This window comes from Dysidea avara, chromosome 10 (assembly GCF_963678975.1).
Source record: "Dysidea avara chromosome 10, odDysAvar1.4, whole genome shotgun sequence".
Classification (NCBI taxonomy): domain Eukaryota; kingdom Metazoa; phylum Porifera; class Demospongiae; order Dictyoceratida; family Dysideidae; genus Dysidea; species Dysidea avara.
Window position 1 is genome coordinate 27,834,598 of NC_089281.1, and position 21,213 is coordinate 27,855,810.

At 37.6% G+C, this 21,213-nt stretch overlaps 4 protein-coding genes across 4 annotated transcripts in view; 2 read left to right on the top strand and 2 right to left on the bottom strand.

Moving 5' to 3' along the window:
• LOC136269419 (tyrosine-protein phosphatase Lar-like) overlaps positions 1–319 on the top strand; it is a 5,293-nt gene extending 4,974 nt beyond the window's left edge. Inside the window, exon 8 of the mRNA XM_066064982.1 lies at positions 39–319. Coding sequence (XP_065921054.1) covers positions 39–255 — 217 coding nt within the window. The 3' untranslated portion in view covers positions 256–319. The remainder of the gene's footprint in view (positions 1–38) is intronic.
• On the bottom strand, positions 295–15,240 carry LOC136269418 (G protein-coupled receptor kinase 5-like). The gene is made up of 18 exons (XM_066064980.1): positions 15,121–15,240; positions 14,550–14,620; positions 13,546–13,641; positions 12,876–12,988; positions 12,652–12,729; positions 7,339–7,448; positions 6,036–6,128; positions 5,847–5,910; positions 5,391–5,531; positions 5,043–5,233; positions 4,945–4,982; positions 4,450–4,539; positions 2,146–2,234; positions 1,974–2,093; positions 1,787–1,924; positions 1,544–1,681; positions 1,337–1,498; positions 295–615 (listed from the first exon to the last, which is right to left on the bottom strand). The coding sequence occupies exons 2-18, from the start codon at positions 14,605–14,607 to the stop codon at positions 598–600; spliced, it is 1,737 nt and encodes a 578-aa protein (XP_065921052.1). The 5' UTR covers positions 14,608–14,620; positions 15,121–15,240; the 3' UTR covers positions 295–597.
• A 250-nt stretch (positions 15,241–15,490) lies between these two features.
• Positions 15,491–17,273, bottom strand: LOC136269420 (LRP2-binding protein-like). Its single transcript, XM_066064983.1, has 7 exons — positions 17,114–17,273; positions 16,540–16,857; positions 16,236–16,490; positions 16,139–16,190; positions 15,917–16,088; positions 15,703–15,868; positions 15,491–15,646 (listed from the first exon to the last, which is right to left on the bottom strand). Exons 2-7 carry the CDS (start codon positions 16,843–16,845, stop codon positions 15,581–15,583), a joined length of 1,017 nt encoding a protein of 338 aa, XP_065921055.1. The 5' UTR covers positions 16,846–16,857; positions 17,114–17,273; the 3' UTR covers positions 15,491–15,580.
• LOC136269417 (uncharacterized) lies at positions 17,148–21,007 on the top strand. The gene is made up of 10 exons (XM_066064979.1): positions 17,148–18,133; positions 18,198–18,305; positions 18,353–18,514; positions 19,419–19,570; positions 19,888–20,044; positions 20,093–20,165; positions 20,273–20,328; positions 20,386–20,511; positions 20,563–20,628; positions 20,690–21,007. The coding sequence occupies exons 1-10, from the start codon at positions 17,273–17,275 to the stop codon at positions 20,936–20,938; spliced, it is 2,010 nt and encodes a 669-aa protein (XP_065921051.1). The 5' UTR covers positions 17,148–17,272; the 3' UTR covers positions 20,939–21,007.
• The last annotated feature ends 206 nt before the right edge of the window (positions 21,008–21,213 follow it).

Sequence of the window (21,213 nt, forward strand, 5' to 3'; positions counted from 1 at the left end):
CCTTACTGTAAAAATGTTTACTTCTAAACTGTTCATAGAATAATTAAGGGTCCATCACTGTGGAAAGTCATCAGAGGAAAAAAGGGTCCAACAATTATAGAACAGCTGGTCAAAGTCAATTACCATGATGCTCAGGATTATGATTACTGGAATGATGAAGCTGATTTGTCTCCTGGAATTAATGAAAGCCCACATAGAAATTCTGAAACTTCACTAGAACATTTATATGATGCTCCAACAACTGATTCAGAATAAGCTAAGTATATTGTACAGGTATCTATGCAATTTCACACATTGTGTTCAATATTTCATAATTAAAATCTCCAAAATATATTCAAAATCAAAAATTGAATTACAAAATATATTCAGTCATTACATACAGCTGATAAATAGTTTGTATAGCTACTGTATAAGCATTTGTATAACAAAATTCTAATTAATACACACTTTAAATATACAAACAAGTACATATAAATACTCCATTTTTTACTGATACGTCACTCACATACAAAAGTACGTAAATAGTTAGCAATGAAATGAAAAAAGTATTAAAATAATAAACTACATGATCTATGTGTGTTGTTAGGCCCCATCCGGTCACAATGAGCTACTTGCCTAAATAATGAACAAGAAAATATTAATACACTGATCCAGCATAATATAACTCTATTGTGAAGGTAAAATATTAGTCATCAGCTAAGAACAAGGACAACTATGATATTGCCTGAGGGTACTAGCTAGGACTTTTATATCCTAGTATAGTATTAGTATCCTAGTATAGTGTTAGTATCCTAGTATAGTCTAGTATAGTATTCCACTCATTCATGGCAGCAACTTCCATAAAGCAGATCATTGTTATAAAGCATGACCTGAGTACCATTTCACCATGCTATAACTTGTATTGTGTGTAAAATAAACATGTTCACAGAAATCCTGTTTCTCAAATAACCAGATCCATTGTACACTATCCTATGTACAGTAAAGCCTTTTCTGAAGTTGATACTTTTTTTCAAATATTGAGCTAAGTAGCCAAAGAAGAAAATACAGCAGTGTTACATTAGCACATCTCACTCATATAATCACAATTTTAACTTTAGGTCTTTTATGCCCTCGTCTAATTGTCAAATTTTGCTAAGAAAATGTTGCTCAGTAAGTAACTGAGAGTTTGTAACTTCTTTTTTTAAAGCCAACTGTGTTGTAATAAGAGGTACTGAGTATGAAGCAATATATCTGCCTCTCCCTATTTGCACAAAATTACTGAATTACCTTTTCTCCCAGACACTGGGTGATAACTAAATTGTATTCCCACCATGCTAGCGATATTAATACTACTCACCTGTCTCTTAAATTTTCCTTTTAATTTTTGGAGGAATCCACCACTCCCAGCGGATGCAGAGGCAGCAGCACCTGGTGGATGTAATGAAGGGCTGTATGGTTCAGCATCTGGCTCAATGGGATAGGTTGAATTCATTTCTTCAAACGCTTTACTCTCTATCATCTAAGCAGATTATGTTACAGTGTTATAATAGATAGCAAATCTTACTTCTTTTTGCCAGGGTACTGAATTACTACCACTGCTAAATCGAGCATGAAACTGCATGTCTGTGCCATCAATATCTACTCCTTTTACAGATGAGAACTGCTCAATCTCGAGCATGTCCTTACAATAAACAGCATTTGGCTGGAAAAATATGCCATCAACATTAACAAAATGACCATGCATACGCTTCAAGGTGTATGTTATAATAGAGCGTTTTGGCACTTGTATATTATTAGGATAACTTACATTGGGAACATATGGAGCTGGTATATGGCCTGCTTCCAGCTGACTCCATTGTATATGTCTGAAGAATGGATGCGGCCTCAAATCCAGCGCTCCCCTCTGCCCACAACCTAATCTGTGAGTGTGCTGCTTCTGCAGTAGCTACAAAAACAATCTTATGACAAGTGTATCATAACGTCATCCGTTGTACCATTGTACAAAGTGATCTGGCTTCCTCTGAGAATTTGCTAGTATAAACTTCACCATCTTCTTTAACTCTCCTTTCTACCTCATCTCTTGTGACCTTCTCTTTTCTTCTCCTAAAGGGAGACTACACACCAATACATGATACAACATGCTATCCATTCACTAAATGTTCACACCTCTCCTTGTATCATCTCATATACTATACAGCCTAGTCCCCACCAGTCAACTGTGAAGCCATATCGATCATGATTGATTACCTCAGGGGCTGAAGTAAACAGGAACACACTAAATACAGTTCACACCACTTTAAATGAACAACATAGGCGTAGCAAATACCTCGGGCAGGATAAAATAAAGGCTGAGCATGTGAAGCATGCTAAACTAGGGGGGCCTGGGGGCATGTCCCCCAGGAAATTTAACACTCCGAGATTGAATTTCAGAGTATTTTTAGCAGTAAAAACATGCTTGAAACATTCCAGCAGTGCATTCTTTCTTGTGTAATTTATTTCTGTCAGTCACAAACACTACGAAAAATAATTTTAGAGGCGCTTGCCACAATCGTTGATCTGAAGTGTTTCTGAGGAGTCACTATGCAAGCTGATAGTTTCATAAATTCTATATGGATTGCTGATTGAATAGAAAAGTGAATTATCATACAGTACGATAGTACTGTATAGTAGGGACGATGAAGGTGTGGGCGTGGTCCACAAAGAAAAATCTACCAAAAATCATCTTCAGAAATCCCTCACAGCCACTTCACAGTATTGGTCAGGTATAAACAAGCCCAAACGTGTCTTCAGAACGACCCGAAATGTTTCCGACGAGGTGCTACGAAATTAAAAATATATATATATTTTAGCAAATTTTCTACTGCCCAGCTGCCTGCCTGATGCGTTCAGTAAAGCGTAGCGGAAGACTGGCTACAGCCTTGCTTCTTTGGCAGAAACACTTTGGATTTTGTGGTGAAAAAACCTTTCACAATATTAAATACCTACAATGTATGCGCTACTGTCTTACTGTTTTATCTTTGATCTTTCTTTATCGTGGCCATCGCTCATGGGCACGGCTTCCATCAAAGCACACATACCACAGCGCCCCAACATATTGGAATAAACGTGTAGCATAATTGTAGCGAACATGTGGTTATAATGTTGGGGATACACCTCGGGATATACCTCGGGATATGCTGCTGCCTGGTCAACATCGTTGAGAAACTACATGGGTAAGGATTAGAGTGTTTGTTTTGGCTCAAAGGTGGTTTCTTTTCCGAGTTTAAAAACCGGGTGTATATAGTGCCTCTCTACAGACTTTATGGGTAGCTTTCCCAGAGCAATTTTCCGGCGTACTACAACTGCGTAGTAGGCCTCATAGACTCGCGTATCTCATCGTTTAGAAAGTGGGTGTGACCCGTACTTACGTGAACTAAAAGTAAGAGCAGCCCTGAGGCTTTGTTGAGAGAATCAGTCGAAAATAATACTGTAGACACACTATAAAACAATTGAAAAGATACTTCTGTGGGTAATGTGTTGTTTAAAGCGGTTTGTTAAAAATATGCATCCTTAGGAACGTTTAGCTACGTATTTCGGGAATTGCAGGTTATTCATGAATTACTAAATACAGTTATTCAATAAAGTTTACAAAAAAAGCACACAAACAAGTGTAAGAAAAAATTAGGAATTTTCCATATGAGTAGGGACTGCAGCAATAAAAAGCACTGAAACAAGCCGCTGAGACAAAACACAACTGAATGATTGCATTTTAATCCCTACTTTAACCTGATTATTGGGCACTCTGCATCAAAAAGTTTGAAACTACCTACAGGAACATATGCACAAACAATTGCAAAGGCTATATTGAACACCAGAGAACGGAAATAACTCACCCTGCAAGGGAGTTGAAGAGGCAAGACAAGGTGGAAGAAATCCTGAGGGTAATGACTGAGCAATTAGCTACATTCATTGAGCAAGCCCCTGTACTAAATGTTGTTTCAAAACACAACTGAATGATTGCATTTTAATCCCTACTTTAACCTGAATTATGGTTAAAGTAGGGATTAAAATGCAATCATTCAGTTGTGTTTTGTCTCAGCAGCTTGTTTCAGTGCTTTTTATTGCTGCAGTCCCTACTCATATGGAAAATTCCTAATTTTTTCTTACACTTGTAGAACAATTTGAAATGCTGGTGGTAAGAGAACTAATGAGATGACTTGAAATAGCTAGCCAAATTATTGGGGGGGGGGGGGGCATGCCCCCCTCCCCCCTGCTTCCTATGTCTATGAACAATACATCTAAATGATGAACCTAAAATTCACATTAACCATAATGAGAAAACTTCTAAAGCAATACGAACAACTCATGTTTAGCACACTAAAACTAAACACGATCATTTATAAAACTAAATTATTTTTGTGTCCCGTAGCCATGCTCATAATGTTAGTAAATAGCATTTGATAACCTGCTACATATCATCACTAGACTCACCCATATATCCAACTGTACCAACACGGCCCTTTGCCTTCTGTCCTTCAGGTAGCTCAATGGCAAGACCAAGGTCAGATATTCTAATGTGTCCTGAAAGGTATATCCAAGAGTTAATAATAGTACGCAAGAGTACTGAGTGGTGTATTAGCCAACTATAAATGAATGCATGAAAAAACATTTTGATGGTTGCTGTATCTAGCCCAATTCAACCATTAAACTAAGTGAAAGCACGATAGCATTGAAATAGCTAATGCTAGACTGCTAGGCAGATCCCTGAAAGCATGGGAACACACTTGTTTGTGTTGCCACTTTCAAGAGTGAGCTAGATTGAGTTATCTTGGGGCCTTCCTTGTACAACAACTGTTGAATAATTGGTTGAATAACATGAAATTGGTGAACAAAAAGACCCATTGCTATGTACGTATGCAATCTTGGTATGTATACAGTATCCCATAATAATAATAATAGCACAAAACCACAGCACCAACTACCTACCATTATCATCTAGTAGTATGTTTTCTGGCTTCATATCCCTACACAAAATACATTACAGTACATCAATTGTTGTGTACAGACAATCTTTACTCATCTACCTGTATATGATACGCACAGCATGCAAATGCTGCAGCCCCAGGGCAATTTCTGCAGCATAGAAGACAGCTCGCTCTTCATCCAGTCCCGGGTCACCCAGATTATGAATGTGAAATCGCAGATCTCCCCCATTTAACAACGTCAGTACTAAACATAATGAATCCTTTGTCTGATACGTGTATGCTAAGTTTACCTATAACACAAAAAAAAACACGTATAGACACCCAATATACCATGCCAAAAGAAACAGGTACATGTATTCAATGGTATTGTAAGAAACATTATCTTTCTTAGTAAAGCCTCTATTTATTCATTGAGTTTCAGCCCACAGTAATCTGATTAATACTCACCACAAATCTGCTGTTTACTCTCTCAAGGATTGTTTTCTCGTTTAGAGCCAGTTTTTCACCACGTCTTTTCTTGACTCTCTTCTTTTCCAGTTTCTTTAGAGCATACATGCGCCCAGTAGTTTTGCTCTGACAAGCAAACACCTACAAAGTAGTCATCATTAACTTATGGCAGAACCAACAACTTCAATACAACAACTGGATAAGTATTTGTGATCATTCACCCTGAAAGCTCCCTCAGGCATCAACATATCTATGTTTCAGGGTGTCCCATTATTACTACATATACATACAACCAATGAGTATAACTGAACAATGGAGAGAAATATAATATACATAGGAGTTCGGAGGTGTGTAGGTATCATGTCATTGACATTGTACCTACAAGGATTGTATAACAATCTTAAGGAAGTAAATATATAGTTAGCATAGTTAGTGTGTTTGTGCGAGGGACATTACCAATCCAAATCCTCCTTTGCCCAGTACCCTGTACTGTCTGAAGTGTTCCTTTGTAATCGGAGCTCTGTTAATGACAAAAATAGCACTACATTACTACAATGAACACAGAAATACACCACGCACCCACGCACCCACACCCACTAAAACACACATACTACACACTAAAACACACACACATGCTACACATACCTTTCTATGTATTTCCACTGAAGATATCTCCAGTAATAAGGGCTGGCTAGAAATGCTTTGTACGCTTCACCCATCAAGTGTTGTTTGACAAGCCTGTACATTTGACATACACACATTTCAATACAGGCTTAGTACATCCCTCTAACAGGAGGCCACATGAGGGCATGACATTAGTATATATAACACAGCTATATACATGTACAGCTGGTAAATGTCTGTAGGACTGGAATGACACGAATACAATTGATCAGTCAGTCAGTCAGTCAGTCAGTCAGTCAGTCAGTCATTCATTCATTCATTCATTCAGTCAGACTGGTCCCTTTACAGTAAACGACAGCCACCCCACACGTGTACATGTATGTAGAGTGCCTTGACTACCAGGGCTGCTCTTTGGATCATTTGTACAATACACATTGGAATGAAAAGCAAATGGAAGCATAACAGCATATAAAGTCTCTACTATTACCAGAAAACTCTTACAATGATGTGCTATCCCCACAACCAGTAGTATCGGTTTACAAAGAATTAGGGAAACACATCAGTGACTCAGGCTAAGATATGCAGCAGCCTTCTAACTATAGAAAAACTGGATAATGTGCAAGCTACACCAATACTTCACAGCAAAACTGCAGTGACACAACCATAGCTATCAAGATTTGGAGCCCTGCCATTACGGAAGCACAACATGATTACATTTCTATAATCCTGCTCTGCTTTACCAGGTATCACTCTCAAATTACAGCTGGTCCCATATAAATACCTGGTCCCATTTAGTCGCTAGCAGTATTGTAACAGAACTCAACACCAGGTTTTGCATAAACAACAGAGGGCAGCTAATATTTCAAAATCCATGCAGTGGAATGAGATAAATGACAAAATGAACAGCACAAACAGAACACTGAGGTAGAAAAGCAATTTTTAAGGGAATCCATAATGTTGGTCTTGCATATATTTAATGTCAGCCTTACAGAATTACCCATCTTGTTCAGTGGCAGCCCAGAGCTGCTTGAAAGAAATAAACACCTGGGCCATAATGTAAGGCAACACAGCACTTCAGACTAATTACACAATTTATTCAATTAATTTTTATATACTATCTTCACATCATATGCCAAAGATAGAATTACAAATACCATATATGGTAGCATATACTATGCAAGTCCATAAAAATATTCATTTATATACCACTCATACCAAACCCTCTTGGTAATAATTTTATATCTTATTGTCTAATACAATGATAGACTGAGTACTCCCAGAATATTGATGTGAAAACATACTGCAGCATTTAGTGACATCTCACCTACGACATTCTTCATAGATATCTTTACTCAATGATCCTGTGTCATTATCCAACATCATCGCTATATCTGACGATACATCGTCGTCAAATAACCCCAAAGATTTAGGGCCCTACAACAATAAAGAACAGTCAGGAAATAGCCACAGTACAGTAAATCTTAGTCACTACTGAAGGTGAGCAGGTCATCTTCTACACTTGTAAATGATACATTTAGATTTGGTGGGTTTAGCCAGATGACCTTATTTGTACCAAGTTTGTTTAATGAAACCCTCTTAAAGGGCACGTACATACAACGGACATACATGGACTTAACATCTTTACCATACACAAAGGGTAACTAGGGGCTATCTCACATGCACACACACTAAAAAATTTTATCACCTAGTACACAGAATTGTTACAGTATGCAACACACATTAGACTGAATATTCCAACAAAAGATGTGCACAGAAAGTTGTCAAGAATGTGCCACGTCACCACAACATTATTAACAATACAATGAATATAATACAGTATACCTAACAACACCAATACTTCCTATTAAGGACTTGAGGTTATTTAGAACCTTATTCTTATCAAAACAAAAGTCAGGCTTCTTCATTAATACGTCACTGATCATCCATAAACATTGTGAGGTATGAGGTTTTGTGCTTTGCAAGCATTTATCCTTTGTGGTTATGAACCATTCCCAGTATTAGGATTAGCTTCATCACTCTACCATAAGATATTTACGTACTTTCGGGAAGCATATTTCACTGCTAGTCTCATACATAAGCTCTACTCTTAGGAGATTCATTATACTTCTCCACATATGTGAAAATTAAATAGCCACAAAAAATGGCAGCAAGTTACCATTGAGACATTTCGCTGAGACACTTGTGATTGTTGTTTCAGACAGCAACTTGTTTTTTTCCCCTCGTACTTATCCTTTCTTTATACCAACAAAAACATTAACTTGATTTTAAAAACTTTCAATGATCTATAATAGTATTTCATTATTGTGAGCTACTTTTTTTGCAAAGCTTGAGGAATTGTAGTCTGTTAATGTCCAAAGGGCTCTACCACACATTGCTTCTGGCTATATGGACTCTCATGAATTTCGGATCGTCTGTTCAACGTTTAACTAAACATTATACAGCAGGGTAACCATCCATATGCTACCAGATGCTATTAATTTGATTGGCTCAATTTCTGGCTGATTTAGAGTAAATTATAATAAATTAAATATGCAACCACCTACAAATTTGCTACCTCCCAAGGCTTCAAATCTGGAAATCAACATACATTCAGTGGAACTAGCTCTTGAAGAATGAAGTCACATAACAGTAGTACAGTCCACATACACTCAGCTAAGTCACCGAATGTAGTCAATGTATGTTACCGAGGTGTCGACATTAGTTCAACTGCACAGAACACTTCACATTTTGATGTTAATAATGTACCTTACATAAACCTACAGACTTTGTGCTGAAATCAGTACCAACATGAAGGTAGTAGTCATGGAAACATAAATTAGTGCAATTTAATTTCATTAAACTTCAAGCTACATACTATAAATATGGGTTATCTAATCTTTTTTCACACTCAGTATGACAGACGTAAATTTGAGAACTAAAAATTTACATGGACAATCACTGCACAAAAAAAATATCATAAAATGTATGCCCTACAAAAACTTGTGTGCATATTGCTTGTGTGCATATTGCTTGTGTACATTCTCAGGTAACACTCAGTAGAATACACTACGTGGGTCTGTTAATGTACTGGGATATTTATAACAATGTGTTTGGAATTGACACTATTCTTGATATCCAAACAGCATCATCATCTTGCAGTACATGTCTTCAGCACTAACTTGAATGATAGCTGTTTAGACTTTAGGACTATTACGTCTGTGGATGACCAACACACACACAAAAAATAGTTTGCGAGTGTCTGTAATTATTTCACTCATTGGACGATCTTGTAATTGTCCAGTCAGAAGCTATATCAAATGGGAAAAAGAGTTCTTGAGATGCATTACAGGAATTTACTTAAAAACAGCAGAAGACAGTCCAGAAGATAAGTCGTAAATATCAACTCTTGTGTTAACTTCATAAGACTTACAAAGACACAAGACTGCCTTCCAAGTGTCCAGGCAGCACACATACACATCAGTGGTCGTTTCTTTAATAATAGTGAGACCATCTCTTTATAGTGACCATGTTGAGTAGGCCTTAAATAAGACCACCCAAGGTCATACACCCAAATAAATCTGCAGTACATACGCTTACAAACATACTTCATAGCAGGATATTTTCGAGGGGGGATATATCACGGATGACCACCATTCAAAATTTCAAGAGGGAAAATTTTTTCACTTCAAGATATTCATTAAACAATGCAGTTTTGACCAAGGTGCACATTTCAAATCTACCAATCGTGAAACTCCCCCCCCCCCAAGAAAAACCCACCATACCACAACAAGTTATTATCAATGGAATTTTATTTTGCAAAATCGTTGGTATCAACAGCCTATAATTGAGCAATGAATATAACAACTTGGCTAGCAATTCACAAGCATAATCGTCACCATTGGTAGATCAGTTGCAAACAAATGTGAACCTTTTCTCCCTCAAAAAATTCCATTTTATGGTTATCTATACAAAGCCAAGAGATGAGACAAGCTGGACAACACATAGCTGTATCTCGTGACCAGAGACCTTGCTCAGCCTAACACAAAACGGAAGATATCATATGCAAAGCCTTACACATGTTGAAGCTGAAGAAGTAACAGTAGAAGACCATTTTTACATTTGAGTCCAGAAATAAGAACCCGTATCAAATTTGGTACATCACTTTGTAGCTTTCAGTAAAGACTTGTATCCCAGAATAACTTCATGTAGAAAACCTCACTACGCTCAATACACAAACATTATCGCTAATGAATACACCAAGTAAAATCTCATTAAAAATGGCTGCTGTGGGATAGTGATGCACTGATTAATCGGTAAATAATCAGAAATCGGTTTATTGGCCAAATTTCAGTAATAAACCAATCAAATTTCAGCAATATCGATATTGGTAATTATTAGCAGATAATTTAGCCGATTAATTTTACTGACCCTGATGTTATTGTTGTCATAACAAGACAAAAATAAAGTTCTACAATGGCAATTACACGTGAAACACATAACATCAAATCGGTTATCGGTATCACCCAGTATGTGAATTTCAATATCGGCTAATTGGATAATTGCAAAATCTCTTATTAGTGTATCAATACAATGAAAATATGGCTACTAAAATGACCTGGTCATAAAGAACACCTTAGCTGTTCTACGTACTTGACATGGCCACTATAATTTTTAAAAGTAGCTTGGCCACCAAATAAGCCAATATTCTTCACTTATACCAATGTAGCCAACAGCTATAATTTGAATAACATGGAACAGTGACAGTATTAAAAGATTTACATGCATCTTAACCAATTATAAGCTTTGGAGATAGAGGAGTACTGATGACCATCCCTAGCTTGATACGCAAGAAGATATACAAGGTCGTAAGTATATCGAAGTTAAATGTGGTGGCAGAACAGATGTGCTGGCTAGGATAGAATAAAATTTTGTTTCACTACAGTTGATTTCAAGTTGCTTGAAATGTTTCACACACGTGATTATGTGAACGTTTAAGTGTAGATTTAAATGTGTAAATAACTAACTCAGTATGCCTCTGGTGTTGTCTAACAACTTGAGGTGGCAAGTAAGCTGGTTGTGTTATTACAAGGAGCTTGGTTGTAAAGAAATAACTCACATGTGCTCCCAGACTAGGTGTGTACATATTTGCCATGTGATCACACAAGACTGTTGTTGTTAAAATATGTGAACTAACAAACCATTGTTTGAGTTGAAAACTAACCAAGACATTGTTATACATTGATGAAAACAGCTGGAGACAGTAGTCAGTTGTTTTACTCCAGGCATAATATGGTAGACAAGTCCATTGTGCATGCAAAACGTTGAAAATGGAATAAATCGTACAGAAAGCAGTCGAGAAATGAATCAGACAGCAATCAAACTAAATAGAATAATATTGAGTCTTCTTTGTGAAGAGTTAGTTAGGAACTCTACCGTGTAAATGAACCATAAACAATACAACAGTAGAGTTCCCTACTTTATAAGGAGCATATGGTTACTAAATAATAAAAGTTTCATATGATCACGGCCACTGGGAACTCAAGTCCATACATTGGACTGGACTTTTCACATTGAATAAATTCCACAGAAATCAGTTTAACATATCATAAAACTTGTATTACACCAGCAACATTAGTGGTTCACAGTTTTGGTGTACAATTGTTCAATTATTAATGGTTCATTTGGCAACAGCTCAATTGTCTAGGCAACAGCTCAATTGTCTAGGCAACATACAATCAGCAAACGCTATCTTATTGGGCCGCTACAATTCCAGACACACTATACAAGTACCACCAGGCCTTCTGACTACTGGTAGCAAAATATGAAGCTACAAGTTGTATAAGACACAATTGTTACAGATGGATGGTGTTAAATTATATTGCCAAAGAATTCTTAAACGCCCTCCAACTAAACACAGAACACTTTAAAGTACAAACTACATTGGATACGGACACTAAGCACTAAGAATCCATTTTTGCAGCAATACAGAGCATGTGTAGAGCCAGGGTTGCTAAGTCCAAAACTTTTGTCCTTATTATGAAGGCTTTTATATTGTGTCTTATTTGGAGAGCCTTCCACAAACCCAAGGAACTGTTGTTGTTATTTAAACAAGCTATGGGTTTTACAAGCTGCAGTAAGCCATGCTGTACAACTAGTGTAACTTAGTACAACAACTTGTAATGAACTAGCTCTCCCTTGTCATTCTAGTAGCACAAATACTCCCTAATAAATAGCTATTACAAGGGGGAAGCCATTGGTACTTGTACTTAAAGAGATCGATCAATAGTAACTAGATAACTTTAGAAGGTACTAAGTGCTTGCACTTACACCAGAAATTTCTCTCCATTCACTAACCAAAGGATGCTCTAAAAAAGTAGCTTGGTTTCAGAATTATATTTTTATAGCTCTATTTTAAATGAGTTATTAGTTTTATGGTAAAAGTGTCAAAAAGAACATCTGCAATGATGGGGTCTTACTATTATTATTATTACCACATTGAAAGCCTAGTCATTCGTGGCTCAAAATAAGTAAAAACCAGACATCATCAATTGTTTCTGTAACAGCAAGACAAGTATCGCTTTACATAATGTATGTGGATTTATATAGCGACCAAAACTTATCATATACAAACACTTACATCAGACTTTATGAATTCAGCATAGATTTTCTTTGCGGTCTCATTGTGTTTATCAGCCACCATCATGCGAAAATTATTCTACAGAACAATAAACTAAGTTGCCTGGTTATACAAACATGATCACCAATATCAAGTGAATAAAATGTTAAAAAACACGACAGATCAAATGTTATGCAAATGGCAGATTGATAAAGTACAAACAAAACTGTATCCCCACAACTCACTAAAGCTTGCAGGAATTCCATACAGAACATTAACTCAATCGTCTTCTGACAATACAACTTAAACAAGTTCTCCCCGATCGGCTGGGAATCCACAATATACGTAAAATCTTTGTCTACAAATAAATACAAACACCACAATGAGTTAAAATAGAGACGCAACTGTTTATAACAAAATATAACATTGAAATACTGTAGCTCAAATAATGGGTGCCTTCATTATAGTAACTGCATTACAGCAAAGCATTGCAGGCTACACAAGCCTCTTAGCTATATAGCTATCTCTTAGATGCATCTATTTTTACATAGTAGCAACCTTATGGTTCATATTGAAACTTCTATATAGTAGCTGTAACATTTAAAACATGACACAGTGGACACAACCATTTTTGACACCATTTATGTGCACTGTAATATGGGGATAAGATAGCCTGTAAAACCTACTGATACAAGGTTATAAACTTCACTATTTAACATAGAGCTGATAGTTATTAAAGGAAATTGCATTCCAGAAACCTCCATAATGTTGAAGCCCACAATACAATGTTAAAAAACAACTTCTACACTACAGCCAACAAGTCTTGGGCCAGTGGTCCTACTATAAACCTCTCAATACAGGAAATACAACTGGTACATGTTATACACAAGTACATGCTATTTTATAACAACTAACTGATCTCTCTGTCAAGACTCATTGCTTGAGCAACGCCAGGAAACTTTAGCATCTCCTTCCATTTTCTACTCCTTCCCTTTGCCTTGCTGCCTTCACCTACACCACAACGTGCACACAACACAATCAACATGGTATACTAAAACGAACATACAAAGGCAATGATTCAAATTGTACAATCGTGTCACAGAGGTTATATTAGCTTTATGGCCACCGCTATTTGCAGAACTTGTAAATTTTACAGGTGCAGTTATCATTAAAAAAATGACAATTGAAGAAGTGCTTGCTCTTAAAATTCTTGAACCTTTACTCAAAAACACTATAGCTTCCATATAGGACAGCACTTGTCTTGTATGTTGAAACTAATGAAGGGGAACTGCAAATAGATAATAGGATATTACTTGGAAAGTGATTTCACATAATTGCTGCTTGTAATAAAGTGTGTGTGTCATTTCCTATTATCTGAAAAACAACTGATTATAATAAAATATCACAGGAATTATGAACCATAAACAATTCAATAGTTCCGATAATCCAGCAGTACTAACAGACTGTGTATCTGTGTGACCACTGAATTGTGTCACTTGTTACCTTGAGCCTTTGACACCATGTGTGTGTTCTGATATTCTCCCAAAATTTAGGGGGCTTTAGCTTTAGGAATTTATGAGAAGCCTATATACTAACACACATACTCCTGATTTCAATAAATTATTGGCTTACTTTTTAGTGTATAAACTTCAGCAAGTTCTATTAACACCTTAAAACCAAGTCATACCAATGTAGTTAACAGGTTTGTAATAGTATTATGTGGGGAGTCTCCAAATTGGAGCTTCAAAAACGGCAACTTGTAAAACAAATCACACATCAACCCAAAATTTCTCATGGTACTACTTATCAACAAATACATTATTGATTGGTCTTTAATCACACTTTAGCATATAATAGCAGGAAGTATGCAGATTTTCATAAAATGCTAAAATACTCTATTTGGTTCACAGTGTACTTACCATGCAATCTTGCCTTTACCAGTGACCGGTCTGCAGCAATGCTTTCCAGTTCCAACATCTTCACAGTAGAACTACAAAAATATTTTATTCTCTTTTCCTTATTTGTTAATCTAAACATTCACACAGATTGGAAATAATAAACAGGAAGCCACACTTGGCAGGAAGTGTGCAGTTACGACACACACTAATAAGACCATATATAGACCTTGGTACAATTCTAGGGGTGTAGCAAGACGAAAACAGCTGTAATCTTATCAAAATTTGTGTGTTGTGACATGTCTAAAATGGGTAACATAACACACAATGTTAGCCACACACGAAAGAAATCATTCGCTGAACAGCGAGTAACGCATGGAGCTTCGCATGGAACAAATCACACGGTTTCCCCCCAAGTAAACAAACAGTCAGCACGCGGATGCTGAACATTTACGTTTAACAGCACACAAAAACACTGCCAAACGACCTTAAAGGTTTCCTTAAACTCTGTGATGTAAGCGTTTCACACCATCGTGACAACAAACAATAAACAGCTACACCTATTAAAGCTACACACAATACACACTAGCTGTACCTAACAGCGTCAGTTGACGGCCGTATTATTCGCCTTGATCCTTTCCGTCTGTAGCGCGTGCTAAAATTTTTGTGACTTTTATAATAGGATCACGTGGTTGTAGAATCCGGTGTTACGTTATCCGACCATGCCCTCGAAGCGTCAAGCTGGTCCGAGTTGTTTCGACAAAATGAAAACTGGTGCATTAATGGGATGTGCTGTGGGGCTAAGTGCCGGAGCACTTTTTGGCACCGTAGGAGCACTAAGGTATTGCTAATTTTCGCGTAACTATCCGGAGTTATACTGACAAACGTTAGATACGGATTAAGAGGCAGAGAATTAGTCAATCAAGTTGGAAGAAGCATGCTGGAGATGGGTGGAACATTTGGAGTATTGTTAGCAATTGGTACTGCAATTAGATCATGTTAAAAAACACTTTTAACAAATAAGGATTAAATTTTGTCATACATCTAGTGCAAGGTTACATCACCCCGTGTGTCATCTTTGTGTGCAAGTCTGATGTGATCTCTTTGTCAAACAGTGATGCCTACACATGTCAAAAACAACTTGACACTTGTCATCACATAACAAGCTATACGTCACCTTATCAAAGTACATCTTTGCTTTCTCTTCCGACCGTTCAATTCCCTGGCCCAGTTGAAGACACCTGGCTAATACAAAACAAGAAATGGCTATCCCTCTGTGCACTAGGTGAGGTATGAATTGTTCTTGAAGAGTCTGTGCTGCTTCTTTGTCCAAATCACAGATTCTAGTAACATTGAAGTTTTCTTACAGGTCTCATGTGATATGTACATACTTCAAGGCATTTTCTACAGCCCGTGAGTAGAGTTTACTGTTGAAATATTCACAACTGAGCAACCCATTGGCGTACATGCAGCCTCTTATAGATGATTTCTTTAGCCATTTTATTCCAGTAGTTTTATCAGTGGTACAACCATGCCCACTTAACATCATTTGACCTAGTGCAGCTGTGTAAAATAAACTGGATGTTATTGTAACAAAAATAATGACTCTTTACCCATTGATTCTAGGTGTCCACTTTCTGCAGCCTTTTGGTGCCAGTGAAAAGCCTGTTAAATGCATAATTTTAGTATTAAGTGATACATTTTTCCTACCTGCTGGAGGTTTAAGCTGTCTTTTCTTGAGAATAACATCCCAAGAGCATTCTGGGCTTTGATGCAGCCAACATTTTGCTGGTTGGAAGCATTTGCTGCCAGTATGTACCATTGAATGGCTTCTTCATCTGACTGATTGATACCAAATCCTTGGAAGTAAGCCTGTCCTATGCTGAACTGGGCACTAGGAACTAAGTGGTAGTGTTCCTTCTTTGTTGCCTGAGCAACTGCCTTCATATACTGCATTCCTTTATGCTAGGCAGTAAAACAAAACTTCAAAAAAGAAAAATGATTTGTTACGTACTTGATCTTCAGCCACTCCAAGACCATCATAGTGCATGACTGCTAGTTGGTAGGTAGCTTGCAAGTTACCTTTTTTGTCAGCCATGTTAAAATAGTTGAGAGCATTGGGATAGTCTTTCTTCTCAAAGTAGTATTGACCAAGTGAGAAGTGTGCATAGGCGTTACCTCTCTCACTTCTATCCACCATACAATCCAGCCATTCCTGACTGCCAATCACATAACTGGTCTGTTTCTCATCACCACTGGGAGGAGAAGTGGTCTCGTGAGCACTATCATCCCTAGGAACCGCTTCAGAGTCTGTTGACATGGCAACAAAACTCTAAAGAGAAAAACATTAAACATACACATTCCTATTATAGCTGATACAATGTATTAGTGGGGTGGTTTATTCGATAAATGTCTACATGGACTGTGAAGCGACCTTCAGTATATAGTCACGCTACTATCTAAGGTGTGACCATAGATGTGTATCTATGGTGTGACTACTATCTATGATTTAAAGGCGGGGCTGTGTCTTTATTCGTAGCTATAGTAAAAATCTCCCTCCCACATTGCCAATATCACAGCCACCTTACCTTTCGTAGTAACCTTAGTCGTAGGCTGGGTCGGAGGTGTCTAGTAGGTGTAGCAACATCACTGCGCGTTAATTAGATCCGAAAGAAATGGTTGTGGGAATAAATCTGACAGCAGTGGAACACGCTGGACCTGATATAAGCTTAATTCAGTTATAAAAAATGGTAGATAGCACGTTTACGACTCTTGTTCCTGGAAAGTTTATTTTAATCGGTAGAAAATCGTGTGACATAACTATCAATGATGTTCGCATCTCCAGTGTGCACTGCGAGGTCGGATCGGTCAAGATGTACGAATGGGACATGTTCCCAGCTTGTACTGTATACGTTGAAGACAAGAGTAGCAATGGAACGTGGATATGTCGTAAGATTGGTCTGTCATCTTGGGGAGCCTACTGCAAACTAACAAAGGGATTAAAAATGAGTTTTAGTCCAGGAGATTTTATCTTGTTACTACCACCAAGTGTCTCTGCACCAGATTACTGTGCTTTCTCACTGGAAGCTGATGAAACTTCTAATGTGTTTGGTTTAAAGCATCTTACAGCTGCTGATGTTAAAATTAGAGTTGATGCTAAGGCTGACACTAGTCTGGGAACTGTATCAATAAAGAGAACTTATTCTAGAGGTGAAACATCACCGGATGGATGTGCTACTAAGAAACCATGTTTATCATCACCCTTACCACCTGCTGTAACTAGTGATAAAGGCAGATCCTCAAAGCATGCAGTAGCAGTACCTGTATCAATGAGTACACATGGCTCAATGGAACAGTGTCCCATCTGTCTTGGTCTTTTCCCTGTAAGTGAACTAGTGGCACACTCAGAATTGTGTTGCTCGTCAGAGGTGTCACTGGTTGACGGTACTGATGGGATAGATAGATCTTCACATGATGTGCTTTTAGCTGTTCCTAGTAGCTCTTCTGGAGTTATTGAACTTGAGCAATGTATCCACTGCCTGCAGGATTACACTGTTGCTGAATTGGTCGATCATGTAAATATCTGTCCAAAGAAATCAAAATCAACAGTATGGGTTTTATGTTTGTAGAGTGTGTGTATGTGGCATCATTGTTAATTTCACATGTACACAGGCGGATGTGACAGAAGTAGAACATTGTCAACATTGTCTTGGTCTATTTCCATTGGATGAAATAGTCAGTCACTCATTGACGTGTTCCCACAGGGCCACGTCCACAACTGTTAGCTATTACCTCATAAACCATTACATCATGTGAGCTATTGTTAGGATAGTACAATGGGTGGTGATAAGGAGGAGCTATTGGAGAGATGTATGCACTGTTTTAGGGATTTCCCTATTAGCGAACTGGTCCGACACATGCCAGAGTGTACTGGCGATATGTGTGGACCAAAGGAACGATTTAAAGGCTTCGTCCCATCTGTTCATGATGTATGTTGACAAAGTAACAGTACAATTTTGTGGTGTATCCATTCACTGGATTGGACTACTGGACTGGACTGGACTACTGGACTGGACTACTGGACTCACATAAAGTTTGCTCAAATACCTTTTCCAACCACTAAAAGTGATTAGCCATATGATCATTACTTTGTATACCACACACTCAGGGTTCTCAGTGATTTGTCTTGCGTTTAGAGGCACATACAAGAACTGTAATCTAGTTTTAGTGGTCTAATGGTATGATAAATTTGTAATCAATGTACAGTGTAGGTTGAATTCTTAAAAATTTGTACATTACATATGGTTTTTCTTACCTGCCTGTTAGATGGTGTGTGCATGCATTGAGAAGCATTTCTCTCACTAACTGAACACTGCACACTCGTTGCTATTTACAAGCGTTATAAACCAAGGAGCTTGCCAATCTACAGGGTATATGCTGAAAGGTGAGGGAATGCTACATTATTTCAATATACTTGCAAATATAAAACTGACTGAATTTTATGTCAATGTGTGCTATTTCAAAACACTGACAGATACATTTAGCAGTGTTAACAGTGCACAGTGCTTGTGTTGTTGCTAGCGGTAGGCAATTTATTTTTGATAACGAGCCATGCTGAGGTCTTAGTGTAGTTTTTGTAAATAATGTGCAAGTTTTTATGTCTTGTGTGCAAGTCTTGTCTTGTAGTGAATGGTATGATTTCTAAAATACTTCTATGGTAAAGTGTAGCTATAAAAGGCAAGAAAACAAAGAAAAGTTTGAGTCCAGTAGTCATCCAGTCCAGTGAATGGATATACCCACGATTTTGCACTACCACAAACTGTAAAGTTCTTTGGATGCTTAAAAAGCATTTGTGGTATACTTGTTTTTATTATTCATATTTTGTGTACACAGATTGATGCCATGGCAATGTCAGTACTAACAGATACACAAAGAGAAGCTGTTGACTATGTGCTGCAGCGGTCAGAGGCCGACTCTCGGAAAGTGTTTCCAAAACTTCTGAAGAGGGTGAAAGGCTTGGGATATGATGAGAAAGATCTAGAAAAGTATGACACTAACAATTTGGGTTTGTAGTTGGTGTATGTAGCGTTCACCCTAGAGTTACTTTTTGTATGTAACACCAATCAAGTACTGTAATATATATTATATCACTAAGATCCTTCAGATCTTTATTATCTTGTCTGAACTCATTAACTGTCTAGTGTAAAAATGACCAGAGTATTTCACACTTGTGTCCATTAGTATTACAGAAGTATATGTTTTATTAGAACAATTGAATGGACTAAATGGGCTTACCCAATTTACTAGCTCTAGGAACGCTAGTGTATAAGATTCACCATGCTGTCTCATTTCCAATCCACAGGACATTACTTTGGGTGAGGCTCAGTGCCCCAATAATCATTCATATCCACCTTGATCGAGTACTCAGCTTCCTAGTCAAGGACACTCATTATCGTAACTTATTTGAGACCAGGACTGGTAGTGGGTGTCTGGATACTTCAGCGAGGTCCTCATGGGAGGTGTGTCTTGTGTAGTATGTTCTTGGTAATGCTCACTTCATTTTATAGGACAGAATATTTAACAATGTTTATCATGATAGTGAACCATTTGAGAGAGTGAAGTATGGCGTCTTAAACATTGGTCTGTGTGTGTGTGTCTGTGTGCGTGTAGTGAGTGTGTGTGTCTATGTTGTGTTTCTGCTTGATAAGTTTGCGGTACTGTAAAAGTTTTTTTTGTTTTTTTTGCAGTTGGAGATTTACGTGGTGTACGTTCCTGTTATTCATATGGTGACTCCTTCCTTCAGGTACGTGTGTATGTCAACTGCTTTATATGATACGGCCATGTTCCCATCATTGATTAGTTGAAGAAGGTCCGTCTACGTACTACATTTGCATCCATGGACACATCAAGTGGAGCAGTGAAGTTGTCTTGTTGTGAACACTATGGCAACGTCTTACATGAGTACTCTGATCCTGAGCTGAGGGCGGTAAGGGGTGGTGTGTATTCTAATGATTTGGAGTACCTTTTTCTTTTGCAGATAATTGATGTTGCCACCAGAAGAGAAGATCACTTAAAATCTGATATGATTTCTAATTACAAAGAGGTAAATTATTATGGGGCAGGTCTCCCTACAGGATACAGTGTAATAGTAGTTGTCACCATAGATACAGATACATGGTCCAGTCTGCTTATCAGAAAATGTTGAATGCATTGTTGTCAATGAGAGATTTCGAGGGGACTCAGTGATTGAGAGACAACTTGAGGAATTTGTAACAAATAACAAGTGCAATTTGATATGGATGGAACCAGATGATGCTACTACTTCCAGGGCAACACCGACAGCAATGGCACCACATTTCGCTCCAATGACACCACTTTTTGCTCCTAGAAGGCGTGGAAGAAGAAGATACTGACTTTGTATTAAATGCTCTTTTCTACTTTACTATATAAGTTGATTCATTATCCTTGTGAGACAACAGAAACGGTTACTAAGCTTCCACTTTGATTTTTAGTTGCAAAATAATAAAATAGTTGGCTAGACACTTTGATGTGCACAAACCTGCAGCGCCTGCTTTCTAATAGTATGGTAAGTTAAAAAATAGTAGTGGAAAAACCAGCCGTTCCCTATTAAGTAATGCTCCAATAATAAATTCAGCCAAAAGTTTTCTGCAACTTATAAAACTATACA

Coding starts and splice junctions, on each gene's coding strand:
- LOC136269418 (XM_066064980.1), bottom strand. CDS start 14,607: ATGTTGGAACTGGAAAGCATTGCTGCAGACCGGTCACTGGTAAAGGCA. Junction 12,989..13,545: donor GAGTCTTGACAGAGAGATCA/GTTAGTTGTTAT, acceptor ATTTATTTGTAG/ACAAAGATTTTACGTATATT. Junction 5,234..5,390: donor GAGTAAACAGCAGATTTGTG/GTGAGTATTAAT, acceptor TTTGTGTTATAG/GTAAACTTAGCATACACGTA.
- LOC136269420 (XM_066064983.1), bottom strand. CDS start 16,845: ATGTCAACAGACTCTGAAGCGGTTCCTAGGGATGATAGTGCTCACGAG. Junction 16,191..16,235: donor ACAGCTTAAACCTCCAGCAG/GTAGGAAAAATG, acceptor TGCATTTAACAG/GCTTTTCACTGGCACCAAAA. Junction 15,869..15,916: donor GCTGTAGAAAATGCCTTGAA/GTATGTACATAT, acceptor CAATGTTACTAG/AATCTGTGATTTGGACAAAG.
- LOC136269417 (XM_066064979.1), top strand. CDS start 17,273: ATGGTAGATAGCACGTTTACGACTCTTGTTCCTGGAAAGTTTATTTTA. Junction 18,134..18,197: donor CAAAGAAATCAAAATCAACA/GTATGGGTTTTA, acceptor ACATGTACACAG/GCGGATGTGACAGAAGTAGA. Junction 18,515..19,418: donor TCGTCCCATCTGTTCATGAT/GTATGTTGACAA, acceptor TTGTGTACACAG/ATTGATGCCATGGCAATGTC.